At 33.2% G+C, this 16,310-nt stretch overlaps 1 protein-coding gene across 1 annotated transcript; it reads left to right on the forward strand.

Moving 5' to 3' along the window:
- Window positions 1–11,688: 11,688 nt before the first annotated feature.
- On the forward strand, window positions 11,689–12,574 carry LOC114077132 (protein ENDOSPERM DEFECTIVE 1-like). Its single transcript, XM_027916824.1, has 2 exons — window positions 11,689–11,973; window positions 12,067–12,574. Exons 1-2 carry the CDS (start codon window positions 11,703–11,705, stop codon window positions 12,318–12,320), a joined length of 525 nt encoding a protein of 174 aa, XP_027772625.1. The 5' UTR covers window positions 11,689–11,702; the 3' UTR covers window positions 12,321–12,574.
- The last annotated feature ends 3,736 nt before the right edge of the window (window positions 12,575–16,310 follow it).

Raw genomic sequence — 16,310 nt, forward strand, 5'->3', positions numbered from 1 at the left:
TGTGACGGTCCGTCGTGCCAACGACGGTCCGTCCTGCCATTCCGTCGTGAAGTTCAGAGAGTCGATCTCAGTATCCAAATTTTCAGAATCTAAGTGTTTTGGAACGAGACCCCCTCGACGGTTCGCCGTGCCCACGACGGTCCGTCGTGGAATCCGTCGACCCTGACAGTTATTACCAGAATAACCTCTACTGCTCAAAACGACTAAACAGGTCGTTACANTTGATGTTCTTGAATCCCTAATTCCCTTGACCTTGGTCTTCTATGGAGTCTTATTTAGGAGAGATAAAATAGAGAGAAGGAAGAGTAATTTGAGTTTGGGAATTGTGGGTGTTGGGTTAGTTTAATTAGGCTTATATCTTTATATAGTTGCTTAATTTACCTAATTAGGCCTTCCTTAGCCTCTAATTTAACCCCTAACAAACTAACTTAATTAAATGAACCCTCTAAAAATGACCAGCCAAACACAGGCTTGAGCTATGAGACCTTGACCTATGGTTTGTAGGCCAATCGACAGGCCCTGAACACACCGTCCTGCAGGTCCGACGATGGTGTAAGAGACAATTCACTATGGCCATTTTTTGAAAATGTCAAAGTATTGCCGTCGGAGGAATCGGTGCCATGATTTACAGTATTTTTTATTGTTCCTTTATCTTACACATGGATTCATTTTTTTGTTGTGATGCACTTTAATTTACAAATTCATTTTTGTTGCTTCTCAGATCTCTATATTTTTACTCAAATAGAATTGCCCCGTGAAGAAGGTATGTTTTTGTTACTATGTCCAATTTCCCACTCCAATTTTCTCTCATTCATCAGTGGTACAAATATCAAATTTATTTGGATAAGTTTTTCAATTTTTCAGTGCTTCTATATTTTTTCCGATTCTCCACTCCAATTTACTGTCTCGATTTTGCTTTACTTTGTCTCCAAAGGATGTACAGAAAGCTAAAATGTTTCACTTTTTCCTCGCTATAATGTTTGATCAGATTAGTTCTTTCGACTTCCTTCTTGATGGTCTCTTGGCTCTTTGTGATTCTGACATTAAAAGTAAGCACAATTTTAAATGTGTACCTTAGTTTTCTACTCTTTTGATACAATTTCTACCTAAGATTTCTACATGTACATTACTAACTGCTTGATTTGCACATGCATTATGTTTCTTTAATAAACTTAATTTTTATAGCCATTAATTAGTGCAAAAGTTAGACCGTCCTACATAAATCTAAGATATCAAGTGGATTGTGCATATAAGTTGTTTGATAATATGCCACAATTAACTTATTTAATGTTTTCAGTTGCCATTTTTCTTTTAGGAATGCAACATGATTTTCCTGCTATAAAGAATGTGTAAGGAATTTTTTATTTAAAGAAATTGTTCTTAATAGAACTTTGTTTATGCAATCTGTTTGTGTGATAATGTATGCATATAAGCTTGGGAGTGCACATTTATAAAGGATGAAGAAGAGACAATATCAATGCTACTTTGGTTGTTCTATTGGCAACAGTAACTATATATTATTTACACATATTCTAAGCATGGGCTGTCCATAGACATCAAACATCCTTCAAAGAATCATATCGGATGACACATATGTTAGCCAATGTTCTCACGCTGGTAAGTATTTACTTTCAAATGATTTTGTTTGCCGCTCTGTCATACATTCTTTTAGCTAGCATGTTATAACAAGTTAACAACTATTTATAGAATCATTATAAGTTAGATACTATGTCAAAATATAATAACCAAGTAGCAAAAGAAGTTGATACCGAAATTATTTAGAGCTTAGAGTATTCGGAAACAAATGGCCAGATCAGGAATAACAAAACTGATAACAAAACTATTAAGAACTAATTGCATAAAGTCATGATTATTATATTTTTATAGCTCAAGACAATAGTAAAATTAATACATAAAATAATTTTAGAAAAATATTTCAGATTTACCAACTACCTATTTGTCATTAAATAGGTAAGGAACAACGAGTGTGCTCCAACGGGCTCTACCAACTTAGTATATTTCACTTTTTTTTCCCGAAAGCTTTCTACCAATTGTTTTTTTTTATGATATAGTGTTATTCTTCTTAGTAAATAGAAATAATATACCATATAAGCTTTGAAGTTTCAAATATTTTCCTTAACGCCTACTGATGGATGGAGACCAAAATATTTTTTAAAAATCATTTTTATGTCAAGATTTTTCTTCAGTAAGACAACGTTACTCCTTGACTGAATAATTTACTTTTGGATACAATATTATGTGAAAATGTAGTTGAAACAAAAAATTTGCACGAAATTTGACTGAATTAGATTCTTTGAGGTCGAATTGTGATGCCTCTATCATCATAAGAAGCAGGCTAAATTGATTTTTTTTACATTTAATTGAGTTCATATATGACTGTTTAATTTGGTATTTATACAAGTATATAAAAAAAAATTGGTTGCTAAAACTTTTTGGGTTGGAATATTTATATTTAGAGATGCCTTCTCTTCCGCTCATATAGTTTACTGAAAATGGGTGAGCTTTATGGCTTCTAAATGGAAAGATCTAATGCTTTTANCAGGTGGGCAGCTGCCGCATACGTGCAGTCACAGATAAGGGGCATAATTCTACGCAATGCAGTGGAGTGAATGGTGCTCTGGTAACATAGAGTTGAGTGAGATTCTTTACTCAGAGAATATATTTCATGCCTAACTTAAAAGCATATATGTTGCTATTCAACCTCTTACAGGATCTAATAATTTTGGAGTATGTAAAATGTGTAGAAAGTGTATATTGTAGTTTTTAGTGGAAAAAAAGACATAGCATTGAGGCTTGTCAAAAAGGAAAACATAACAAAAAGCTTAAACACTTTAAAGATCTCAATATACTATACAAAACCCTTACTGAACTCGCATTTTAACTCAACAATCAATTTCATTTAACTTACACTCTCAAAGTATCCATGATTACTTGGTGGATGGAGCCAATGCTCATAAAGAACTTTAGAAAATTTAAGGACAATAAAAGAAAGTCAATCAAAAATTTTAATACTGTACATTTTAGTAGAGACATTGAATGATGATACATTTCCGACGGAAACCAGTAAAGTTTGAAAGTAGAGGAAAGACTGGGATTGTGACCAAGAAAAGAACATTAATTGCAAGTAGAAAGCTTTCGGAAAAAAAAAAGTGAAATATACTAAGTTGGTAGAGCCTGTTGGAACACACTCGTTGTTCCTTACCTATTTAATGACAAATAGGTAGTTGGTAAATCTGAAATATTTTTCTAAAATTATTTTATGTATTAATTTTACTATTGCAATTAATGTTCTTTTCTTGGTTACAATCCCAGTCTCTCCTCTACTTTCAAACTTTACTGCTTTCCGTCGGAAATGTATCATCATTCAATGTCTCTACTAAAATGTACAGTATTAAAATTTTTATTGACTTTCTTTTATTGTCCTTAAATTTTCTAAAGTTGTTTATGAGCATTGGCTCCATCCACCAAGTAATCATGGATACTTTGAGAGTGTAAGTTAAATGAAATTGATTGTTGAGTTAAAATGCGAGTTCAGTAAAATTATGCTACAATTTCTCCTCTCAAAATTTTCATCTTTCTTCATCTAATGTATTGCCTTTGATCTATCTTTGACAGAAGAGACAAAGTATGAAACACGTCTAATAATTGTTCTACGATGGTCAGTCGTAAAATTACTTTTGATGGTATAGCAAATCATGACAGCTGAAAGGAGTAGTGTAAATCATTGTAGAACTTAATTGGGTTGTTGTTCTCTGATCTGTGACTTTTATATTGCATGTACAAATTTTAGAGAACGTATAAGCTTTCTTGTGACATTGTTGTGCCAAAAACCATACGAACAAATTCATTTCTTCTTTTTGTATAAAATGTTTGTTTCCTTACTTTAGAAGGCCTGATTTTCTGATTTTCTAATAGCTAATAACTGAACCTGGACCACAAAGCGGTCATCACAATATCACAACACAATCGAACACCAAAAGAAAATAAAACACACACGGTGTATTATCTTAATAAAAGTTATTTATACGTTCATGAATAATGTCGTAACGTAATAGCTCTTCAGAATAATATGAGAGTGTAATAGCACTTCACTTCCCAAATTTTAAAGCATACCTCTCAATTGGGATCTCCAAAATTACAAAAAGAAAGTAAAAGTAAAAGTAAAGTAAAGAACAAAACATGTACAAAAATAAAGACCATATACAATTAGTTACTGAAAAATATGAAGATTCATCTGTATAAAATTTTAGACTGTAAAAAAGACAGCAAATAATTATTTGGAAGAAGATGGGGAAAGTTCACATACTTACAGCCTTAAATCAAAATCCAACTATTGCTCATCTAATTAAGTTTTCATTTTTTTTATTTAGTATCATTATAACTGCTTTGACGAAATACCAATTTTAATAATATGTCTTCAAATCATAATCTAGTACAAAGTGGGGGGAAAAGAGAAGCAGGCGTAATAGACATATATGTTGTCATTCTCCTAAATTAGCAAAATGGAAAATCCCAAGAGTTTTTCTGAGAATCCTCAATTACATTTTAAGAATATGAGTATTAGACAAGTTTAAGCTGAAGATTACACACTGAGAAGGGAGAAACAATAATGTAATTGAATATAGATTGAGCAAAACAACTTTAGGAAAAGGCTTGCATTTCGTGGACTGTTTGATTGAAGACCAATATGAAATTCATGGTTGGATCTGCCTAATAAAATAAATTCAAATTTGAACTTCAAAAAGGATTACTACTTGCTTTGTTATACTTGTTTTTTATGGTGTTACCTTTAGAGAGGTTTGTTTACACCTGCAAATGAAGAGGTAGAAGAAAAAAACACTAACGAAAAATTCATTAAGGTAGTTCAATAGTCGTGCCATATCAGATACTATTTTTCTTCCATCACCTGAAACATAACATATATTACTTTATACAGAATCATCGCTTGGAAAATAAATAAAAATGCATAACATTGGAAGTATTTTACAACCATTTGTAACGTTACTAATGCCATCCGCCTGTTTTGACACACCAAAAATAAATAAACAAAAGCGGTGAAATTTCTGAAGTAACAAATATGACTTCCCTGTTTTGACACATCAAAAAATAACATTTACCTTCTCAAACACTTAAAAGATCTTCATTTCTTTCCAATAGTCTTGTGGAGTTGGTTGTGGAGATCAACAAATTGACTCATTTGACCATTATCACCTGTAGATGAAGTGAACTAACAGAGAGCTGTCTCGCCAGAAATGAATAATGATGTCAAATTGATGTAATATCTCAAAATCTGATTGAAAAATTGGAGAGAATAACAAGTGATAATGCAATTTGATCAATATCACTTTCATTTCTCTATTGTTATATTGCTTTGTGGAACAGACCCACATGTTACTTCTCATTTTCACGCATTTCTCCTCATTCAAAAAGAGAAGGTATAGAAATGCATCTTTAAGATCAAAGATCCCTTCATCAGAACATGGGTTCGTTATAGCCGCTGAAACATTCAAAAGTAACCCAAATTGGGGATTAAAGTACATGTATTGGTGCTCAATTTACCCAAAGCAAAGGAAAATTACATATATGAAATTGGGAAAGAGAGTAGAGAGAGAAACAACTGGTGAAAACCTCACTTATCATATCGGTACATTATCGCTTGTGTTAATCTGCACCGATTAACATTCAACATTAGGATTAAACTGCATATCCAACAGGAAAATCAAATCAACAACTTGATAATGTAAATGTACTTGCATGTGCGCGCTCAAGTGTCTGTAGAGCTATATATTATGTGCTTACTAGTTAACATTCAACATTAGGATTCAGCTGCATATCCAACGGGGAAATTAAACCATTAACTTGACAATGTAAATTCACGGGCCAACTACATACTATAAAGACGCTTAGACATCGCAGATACTTTTTCGAGAGCACACTGAAATGGTGTTGATCATACGATATTAAACTGATTTTTTCATACTATTTTAATTCTCCATTATAAAGCTTAATTAATCAGTAAAACTAAATCTTTTCTGATCATAACATCCTGACACAATAATGTTCCTTAAGGAGTTGTTTTTTCAATCAAATGGAGAAATGATTTTCGACTAATTCTAATAGTTATGTTTTTATTGAAGGTGGAGATTAATATGTAGAGATTTTGTAGGAGAAACAAAACCTTTTTTCTTTTGGTAATTGGATATAGAATGTATACTCGAAAAGGTAAAGGAGACAGAGCAAGTGTTAGTACTAATTTTGGGGAGAAAAAGCATATTTGGACTTCGTCAGAATATTTGAAGAACATGTTTGAAGACTAAAATCATATATGTCATAATCTACTCTCAAAAAATCTGAAAACATATCTAGTCAACTTCATCAAAGCTTCTTTTTGTGTTAGTAATATTCTGTTCAGAATTACATGAGAAAAACCTCACTTATGAAAATTCTCTTTTAAATGCAATTTGGCGCTGATCAAAGTCTTTTGTATCATCAGTGATTTTTTGTAATAATACCCTCAATTTTCGTGCACCTCTGGTAGTCTTGTACTTGTCTGTGCAAGAAACAGCGAAACAAACCAAACGCCAAAACATGAAAAACGAATACTAATGAGTATGTAATATTTAAAACTACATAGTTGACCAAGAGAAGCCAAAAAGAAAATCCATAAGAAAATGATATACTAATACCTTGCACGGTTTGTGGAAGATAATAATTGACAACATAGTAGCCCACATCTTGAATAGTAGAACCAAAATCACCAAGATAAAGATAAATTGACATGCTCCCATATATGTCTTTAGTTGTACTACAAATAATCATGTTGCATTCCCAAAAGAAAAATGGCAACTGAAAACATTAAATAAGTTCATTGTGGCATATTATCAAACAACTTATATGCACAATCCACTTGATATCTTAGATTTATGTAGGACGGTCTAACTTCTGCACTAATTAATGGCTATAAAAATTAAGTTCATTAGAGAAACATAATGCATGTGCAAATCAAGCAGTTAGTAAGGTACATGTAGAAATCTTTGCTAGAAATTGTATCAAAGGAGTAGAAAACTAAGGTACACATTTAAAATTGTGTTTACTTTTAATGTCAGAATCACAAAGAGCCAAGAGACCATCAAGAAGGAACTCGCAAGAACTAATCATATCAAACATTATAGCGAGGAAAAAGTGAAACATTTTAGCTTTCTGTACATCCTTTGGAGACAAAGTAAAGCAAAATCGAGACAGTAAATTGGAGTTGAGAATCGGAAAAGATATAGAAGCACTAAAAAATTGAAAAACTTACCCAAATAAATTTTAGATTTGTACCACTGATGAATGAGAGAAAACTGGAGTGGGGAATTGGACATAGTAACACATAGTATTAAAAAAAATTAAACATATGCATATATTAAGTTGTAAAAATTGGAAGCGGGGAGAATTCGTAACGTACCTTCTTCACGCAATCAAACGCGGGGGGGGGGGGATTCTATTNCTATTTGAGAGCGATAAAAATATAGAGATCTGAGAAGCAACAAAAAAGAATTTGTAAATTAAAGTGCATCACAGAAAAAAAATGAATCCATGTGTGAGATAAAGGAACAATAAAAAATAGTGTAAATTTGTAGAGGTTTATACCTGTTGACTAAATTTTTTTTTGAATCCACGTGTCCATTCACTGTGTTTGTTTAGTGAAAAATAAACTGTACAATTTATTTTGCTTTGGGTACAACACTTTACTGTTGTGTTCGTACACCAAAGTCCCATTTCTAATAAGAGAGACTAGATGGGCGTGGCCCGTGCCAGCACGGGCCCAATATTGTTAGATTTGTGGTATGAAACTAAAAATCATATCGAACCATATCAAAATGCTTAAGGCTTCTGGGTATTAGTGTTTCCAACAAGGGAAAATTATGCGTCTAAGCAAACTGTACTACTTAATTACTCATCATAGCTATAGTTTGATATAATTATCACCCGCGACTGATATTATACATTAATTATGTGGGCTGACTTCGAGTTTTGTATAAATAGTCACGTTTGTATATGTATAATTCGCCAGCATATACAAATACATATGTATAATATAAAATTATTTAACCTATATACATATACAGTTCACTTGTCTCCCCTCTCTCGCTTGCCTCTCTCCTCCCTCTCTCGATCTCGCTTGCCTCTCTCCTCTTTCTCTCAATCTCGCTTGTCATATATACAAATGCATATGTATAATATACAATTATATACATATGCAATTCACCTCTCTCACATTCTCTTCCCTCTCTTACTCGCCTCTCTCCTCCCTCTCTTGATTTCGCTCGCCTCTCTCCTCCATCTCCCAATCTCACTCGCCTCTCTCCTCCATCTCCCAATCTCTTTTTCCATATATACAAATACATATGTATAATATACATTTATCTAACAAATATACATATACAATTCACCTTTCTCCCACTCTTTTCCCCCTCTCTCTCTCTCGCCCTCTCCTCTCTCTCCCAGCCTCGCTCGCCTCTCTCCTCCATATAACATGTAACTACAAATTGTAATTATCAAACTATAGCTATGGAGAGTAATTATTTTTAAGTGGCTATATGTGAATGTTCCTGGGATAATTGTATCGAATGACAAACTAATAATATAAAATAAATATAGTAACTTCCCTTTGATTTATTGTGTTCCATACCATGTTTTGCAATAGGAGATAACATGTAATACATTTATATTTTTCAAGCTTTTTCTCGAGTATTTTATTCTATGATAACTTCTTTTCTTCTTGTAGAAAACAAAAAGAAAATATTTGCTTATTGTTTCATTCTTCACCTTTAATATGATCATTGACTTCAATCATCCAACACTATCTAGAGTTCCTCATTTTCATTCCATTGTTACCATAATGACAACAATAAAATTGTAGCTTAGACTTTTATTGCTAGACTATTTACATGATTGAATAATTCAATATATGGCGCAAAAATTTTGGAGGACCTAAAAAGGAAAGGGAAATGACACTTCATGACAGTCTAATGATGTTGAAATTTTCTCAATTTCTTATTTGTATGTATATAAGGTCCTTTTGCTTACATTTCATTGTTGAATATTTATTTGTTCTGCCAATTGCTCCAACGGACCTCAAGCAACATGTTGATCTTCCATCAGTTGATGTTTCCCTATCTCGAGAATAGCATCTCTATTTTAGAGAGGTAGTGATAAGGCCTGTGTACACTTTACCTTCTTCAGACTCCACTTTGTGAGATTTTTCTAGGTATGTTGTTGTTGTTGTTGTTGGTCACTTCATCACTTTTCTCTACTACTTGCAATTCTTTTATGCATCTACATATGGGATGCATCATTTTTGCTATCCATTTGATGTAGTTCATTTCCTTTGTTACCACAACATCATCAGTTCTTCTGTCAAGGAAATAAGGTGGCAAATAAATTACATAAGCCGACGTTTGAATGTCACTAAATTGAGTAGTATAGGCAGATAGTAACCTATAAGATGACACAACGTAATAACAAACATGGTTGGTCAACTATAAAGTTTCAGGTTATGTAGTATACACTATACACTGAACATCTTACGTTATTATTTTCTCATCCCATTAAACTTTAATCTTTATCCATTATACCTCAACATTTTGATTAATTAGATTGAAGCATATTAGTTCATGTGAGATGTTTGATTTTTACGTTTGAATAAGGTTAATATGTTGATATTTCAAACATATTAAGTTATTTGAGATGTTATTCTGTTCGTGTACTTTAAATTCAATTTTTCGGACTTAGTTTTGAAAACTCTTGAGTATTTAGTGTAAATATGAGATTCATATGAAAGGTATTGTCTTCTATTGTATGAAAGACTCTTAAGATCCGATGAGTCATCTGCTTCTTTGTTTAGTAGAAACTCTTTCATGCTATTGCATGAAACATTTGCCGGGTCACTTATTATTGTCTGAACTATCTTGAGAATTATGGTTGCGCTCTTCTTTACTGTTGATCCTTATCGAGAATTTCCCCTTTTTTCCACACTGCCCTGAAGATACCAATATAGGCTTTACACCATCCCTGCTTGCATTTTTATAAAAAAGAACGATAGTGATTGTCAAGCTTGACTAATTGATATGGTTCCCCTATAAGGAGAATGTGTGCCATGTGTTCCTTGATAGCACAAACAAGATCATGTGTGCTAAGTCCTGTTACTCTAGGTTGAAACTAAGTGTTCTTGAATATCGCAAATTTAATAGGTATAGCATATTAGTCATATGAATTGAAGTTAACATAATTATTGCTTACTCTCTAGGATGATGATAATCCTTCTTTGTCGAATGCTTCTGTGACGTCCAAAAATTTTTAAATTCTGAATTTTATAGTTATTCTACCATCTATTTTTGCAGAGATGGGACTTGAGGCTCACTGTATTAAACATGAGAAGTGGATGACATGTTTGAGCAAGGTGTTGGCACCAAATGTATAATAAACCAGTACAACAATAACATCAATTTCCCAAAACAAATAGATAAGTATTGGAAAAGAACAAAGAGCTTTTACAAGTCTTTATTTTTTGTATTTTAGATGAGTTGATCTTTAATTTAAGTCTATAGCTAAAAGAACTTATACATACATAATATAAGTTAGTTTGTTGGATCGGGATTAGTTTGTTGTCATTTAAGGTGCAATTTGAACTGAGCCAGACATATCATTGTTCCCCAACTCTAAGCTTTCAAGTAAGACCACTCCCCTATGCTTATAGAGGTGCTTCCTGTTAACTTATTGCCTGATAGATTAATGACTTCAAGAATAGTTACCTTTAGTATTTCTAATTCATAAACAAGACTTCTAATCTTTATTTTTAATTGGAGCAGTAGTGTAAGTTTGGTTGCACTTTCATTACTATACCATCTTACTTTTCGTGGCCTACTATGAGATCATGTATCGCAAGGTGAGAAATTTAGACTCACATTTACTTTTAGTATTTTTTATTTCAAACACAAGACTTTCAAAATTTAGCTTTAACTTGAGTAACATTTTCGTTAGCTTTAACTAGAGTAATTGTTTCATGCATGTGTAAAGCACAATGCAGTTTCAACATTCAATATTCTAAATCAAGAAATAGAAAGCTGGTAAAGATAATATCAAATGTCATTCTACATTTGTAGAGATATGTTATCCTAAGATCTACGTTGTATAAATTGGCTTAAAATTGTATGTATGTATTGTGATATATGATAAAGAGAGAACATAGCATCTGACTGTACCAAGTAAAATTAATTACATACTTGAAATATTTTTTAACTGGCAAGAAGAAGACACCTTTCACATTGTTACGCCCAGGGAATACTCAAAAAACTGTAGTGAATAAATATAATGATGCTTCTATATCAGCAAGTATTTTCTTTTAAAATATTTTTTAATGATAATTTTAGTAGTTCTAAGTCCAGTAATTCGGGAGCTTTAGCCTCCCCTACAATACTCTTTTCTGATATAGGTACAAATATGTCTTTTGCACTACTGGTAAGATGAAGATGAAAACATGATTAGTCGCTGCATTTTTTGCAATAGTACAAGTACTGGTATTGCGTACATTGCCATCATTTATTTTTTCTCATTTCAGGTATAAGAAAGACTCTACTGCATTTGCCAACAGCCAATAACAACAAAATGACATATTTGCTTCAAGATCATCTTTCAAAATGGGGGGCCTTTGCTTGCCTCCACATCCAACTTCCAATAAATTGGGAGCAGATGCTAGGAAAGGAATGAAGGGTTTCAGTGATCAGGGAGATGTGCATTCACTGAAGTTTCTCTACAACCATCACCTTCAATGGCGGTTTGCAAATGCCAAAGCAGAGGCCTCCATGCACTACCAAAGACATGAGAGCCAGAGCAAACTTTATTCCTTTGCGCAACAATTGTCAGATCTACGCAAATCTGTAAGCCAGAAACACGCTGAATATATTTGGGGTTTTGAGAAGGATCAAAACTTTATCCACTATTGTTGACTCAAAATTATCATGTCTTGAAGAGGATTACACAACTTCTCTGTCAGGTACAACTGATGCCTGGCACATTTGCTCACGGAAGTTCATGTTGATATAAAAGAGTTAGGAGATGCTCTTAGTTCATATACAAAGGTGATGGAAATGATCGGTTTGCAAATTCAGAACTTTATGCAAAAGGCAGAAGAAACAGAAAGTTTAATCTCTGAACTATTTAGGGTAATTGGAGGAGAGAAAACTCTTATAGAAGAATGGGGGGATTTATTAATGAAGACATATATCTCGCAGGAGTTTACCGGGGCAGATGATTAAAATGCACCAGAACAACCTTTATCAAGTTCAGAAAGAATGAAGACTCTTGTCACTGTTGTGGAAAACTATTCGCGCTAGACTTCTCTTGTCAAGTGGGGAGGGCGTTCTCTGAGTAAATCATTTGCAACAGTGCGAATGTCATGTGCATACTTGAGATGATCTGCAATATCAATTTTTTCCATGAGTTTCGTTTGTATAACAAGTAAGAGTCTTTGTCAACAACATTGTAATAAAGTTGTGCCTTTGGGTCTTGATCACCTCATTGTAAATTTGTTGCAACTCGCGAGGTGTTTTTTCTCATATATCCATTATTGTCTCCATGCAAAATTTGTCTAGGACGGTGACCCACCTACGCCTTGTAAGGCTCAAAGGCGGCTGAGCCTTGCTCATGGTCTTTTTAGCCTTGTGAGGCTCATCGGTAAATGAGCCTTATCTTAAAAATCCTAAATTAAGCGGTGATGGAAGAAGTTGTCCTTTTGGTATCATTAATTGAGTTACTTTTTAAGAATTTTCAAAAAAAAAATGTTTCTTTTTTGGTTCGAGACTCTTGTTTGGTTGGTGGGATAATGTAGACTTATTTTATCCCGCCGGGTATTAATTAGTTTTGAAGACATCTTGTATTAAAATTGTGACATTAGTTATCTGATATAGAAGATATAGAAAATAAGATAAGCTAATCTCATGAGATATCCGTGTCTATCCCAATTATTTCTTGTGACTAGTCTTATCTTTGATTGGTGCTTGGGCCAATAGTTAGTTAAAATGAAGAACAATCCAATAGTATGAAAAATAATTAACTTAATAAATTTTTAAAATGTATTGCTACTCATTAAAAATAGTTAATACATGGCTAGAGGTTGCAATTATTATTGGCGAACAATAAGATATATAACTTTCTCTTAATTAATTTGCCAATTATAGTCAGGATCAATTTTTGCATGTTATAAATTGATATAGCATAAACATTTTCTTTATGTGATAACATAAATCTGTCACTGTCGCTGCTTTAAAGTAGTGTTTAGGACTACAAGTCCAATCTCCGCTCCAACATGATTGTAGTAATGCCACAATGTAGGAACTTATTGTTGGAAAATAGCATACACAGCGGAAGCATTCCAGAATCATACATCTTGCATGAACATAAATAACAATCACAAATAGTTATCACATACAAAGTATGCTGAAAATTAACTCAGGATTACCTCTTGAAGCGTGTGCAGATATCTTGAAGTAAATCCAACTCCAGTTCTATAGTCTTCTACAGTGATCCCAATCAACAATTGAACTCTCTCAATACTTGGGTGGGCAAGTATTGTATAGAATTCTCTCATCAAATCTAGGTTAGAAAAATCCCTATTTATAGAGATGTCTTCCTAGTCCAAAGAGGAGAGGAAAAACCAATTCTTTTTCTTTTAGGAGATGTCTTCCTAGTCCAAAGAGGAGAGGAAAAACCAATTCTTTTCCTTTTAGGAGATGTCTTCCTAGTCCAAAGAGGAGAGGAAAAACCAATTCTTTTTCTTTTAGGAGAACTTGAAAACACACGTTTTCCTCCAAAGAAAAAGAACGCTACTTTTCCATCTTCTACTAGAAAATAGGATTCTGAGTTCTAGTTAAATTGGGCACTGGAGGGACCACAGAATTTATTACTGAGGCTTCCTATTATGGAAATAATTCTAAATAATTAATTTAAATTATTCTTACCATAATAAATTACAAATCATTCCACTAAAAATTCGTAATTGAACTCCTCTATTTATTTCGAAATTCACCACTAAACACTTATTTGATTCCCCATGTTAAGATTACCGATACTAATCAATAAATTAAATTACTGACGAATTTAATTCAATGATTAAATTCTTTTAGAGCAATACTTAACTTATTTCATGTGCCAGATTCATAAATCTACCGGCCGGGTTTACACATGAAAACTTACAAGCTTCTCATAAAAGGTGTATCATCAATCTCTATACTGAGACATGGATTCCATCAACTAACTAATTATTTCACCAATATATATTATTATCATCCAATTTACCAGGCATATTGACCCATCTCAGAATCTCACCTTTTAATAAATCAAAATGATAAATAATATATACAGATCATAATCGTTATATCAAGATTAAGAATATAAGTACATTTAATAGTTTAGAGAATATGTTTTTATCAGTCAGTCTAAAACAACTATCTCTGCTTGGTCCCGTTCAATACATACCAAATGCACTAGCACGAGAAGTTAGAACTATGCCATTCTCATAATCAAGATAAATTACATTTAATCTCGTGCTACAATCTTTCTGATGATTTTGTCCAAATTTCCATCTATGATTGTGAACTATAAATTTTTAACTTATAAGAACTGATGATTTAATCTTCTGTGTATAAGCTTAAACTCTATACACCAAATCATCTACTATATAAGTTAAGGACACATATATGACAATTGATCTATTTAATGTAACACTTTATTGAATTGAATAAATAAATAAACAATTGTTCAATATTAATACTATATCAAAACGCATGGTTAATAGTATATCCTAACAATCTCCCACTTAGACTCATAACCATGCACCTACAACTCTAACACCCATTCCTCTTTTTGTACACACAAGACTCATCAAGACATTGCCCAAAACCAAAAGACTTGACTGCAGTGTCGAAGCAAGTGTTCCATGCCCTAGAAGCTTGCTTTAATCCATAAATAGATCTTTTAAGCTTGCACAACATGTGTTCTTTTCCTTTTTCTATGAAACCATCTGGTTGTCGCATAAATATGCTTTCATCAAGACTTCCATTAAGGAAAGCTGTCTTGACATCCATTTGCCAAATCTCATAATCATAATGAGCAGCAATGGATAAGAGAATTCTAATAGACTTAAGCATGACTACTGGCGAAAAAGTTTCCTCATAGTCGATCCCTTCTTTCTGAGTAAACCCTTTTGCAACAAGTCTAGCTTTGTAAGTTTGCACTTGTCCATCTACTCCTCTCTTTTTCTTATATATCCACTTGCATCCAATGGGTTTGACTCCATCTACAGGTGGTTCTACAAGATCCCAGACTTTGTTAGAGTACATAGACTCCATTTCTGATTTCATAGCAACAATCCATTTTTCTGCATCTTTATCTTGTAGTGCTTCGTCGTAATTCACAGGTTCGGTATTTGACTCTTCAGGGATTCTGTCAAAAGACTCTCCCAAGAGTGCATACCGAAGTGGTTTTCTTATCACTCTCCCACTACGACGAGACACTACAGTTGCAGGGGTAGGTTCAGAGAGATTTGCATTATTATGATCTTGTGGTGGAACCACATCATTTTTAGGATCTTGAGTTTCCATGTTATCTTCAGTATCTTGCGGTGCAGAGATATCAACAACTTCTTCCTCTAATGCAATCTGCTCACTATTACTCCCACTACCTTGATGCAATGAATTTTCAAGATCTTGTACTTGCAGAATTTTATGTTTGTTAACATCTCTCCCACTATTATAATGCAATGGTATGTTAACTCTAACATGTGGGGTTTGAATTTGGTTTTCATTATTTTCAGTAGATTGATTTGTTTTCTCTTTGCTCAATTCCTGTAAAACTAGTTTACTTCTAGGAATATGGTTTGTTAAAAAATCCGTTTCCAGAAACTTGGCATTGGTAGACACAATGACCTTCTTTTCTTTAGGATTATAAAACATACCACCTTTCGTTCCTTTAGGGTATCCAATAAAAACACATACTTCTGTTTTAGGTTCCAATTTTTCTGCCTTCCCTTTTAATACATGTGCTGGACATCCCCAAACCCGAATATGTCTCAAACTAGGTTTGTGCCCAGTCCACAGTTCAATGGGTGTCAAAGGAACAGATTTAGAAGGAACTAAGTTCAGAATGTAATTTGCAGTTTCTATGGCATATCCCCAAAACGAATGCGGCAAATCAGAGTAACTCATCATTGATCTAACCATTTCTAAAAGAGTTCTGTTTCTTCTTTCTGC

This window comes from Solanum pennellii, chromosome 5, assembly GCF_001406875.1.
Source record: "Solanum pennellii chromosome 5, SPENNV200".
Classification (NCBI taxonomy): domain Eukaryota; kingdom Viridiplantae; phylum Streptophyta; class Magnoliopsida; order Solanales; family Solanaceae; genus Solanum; species Solanum pennellii.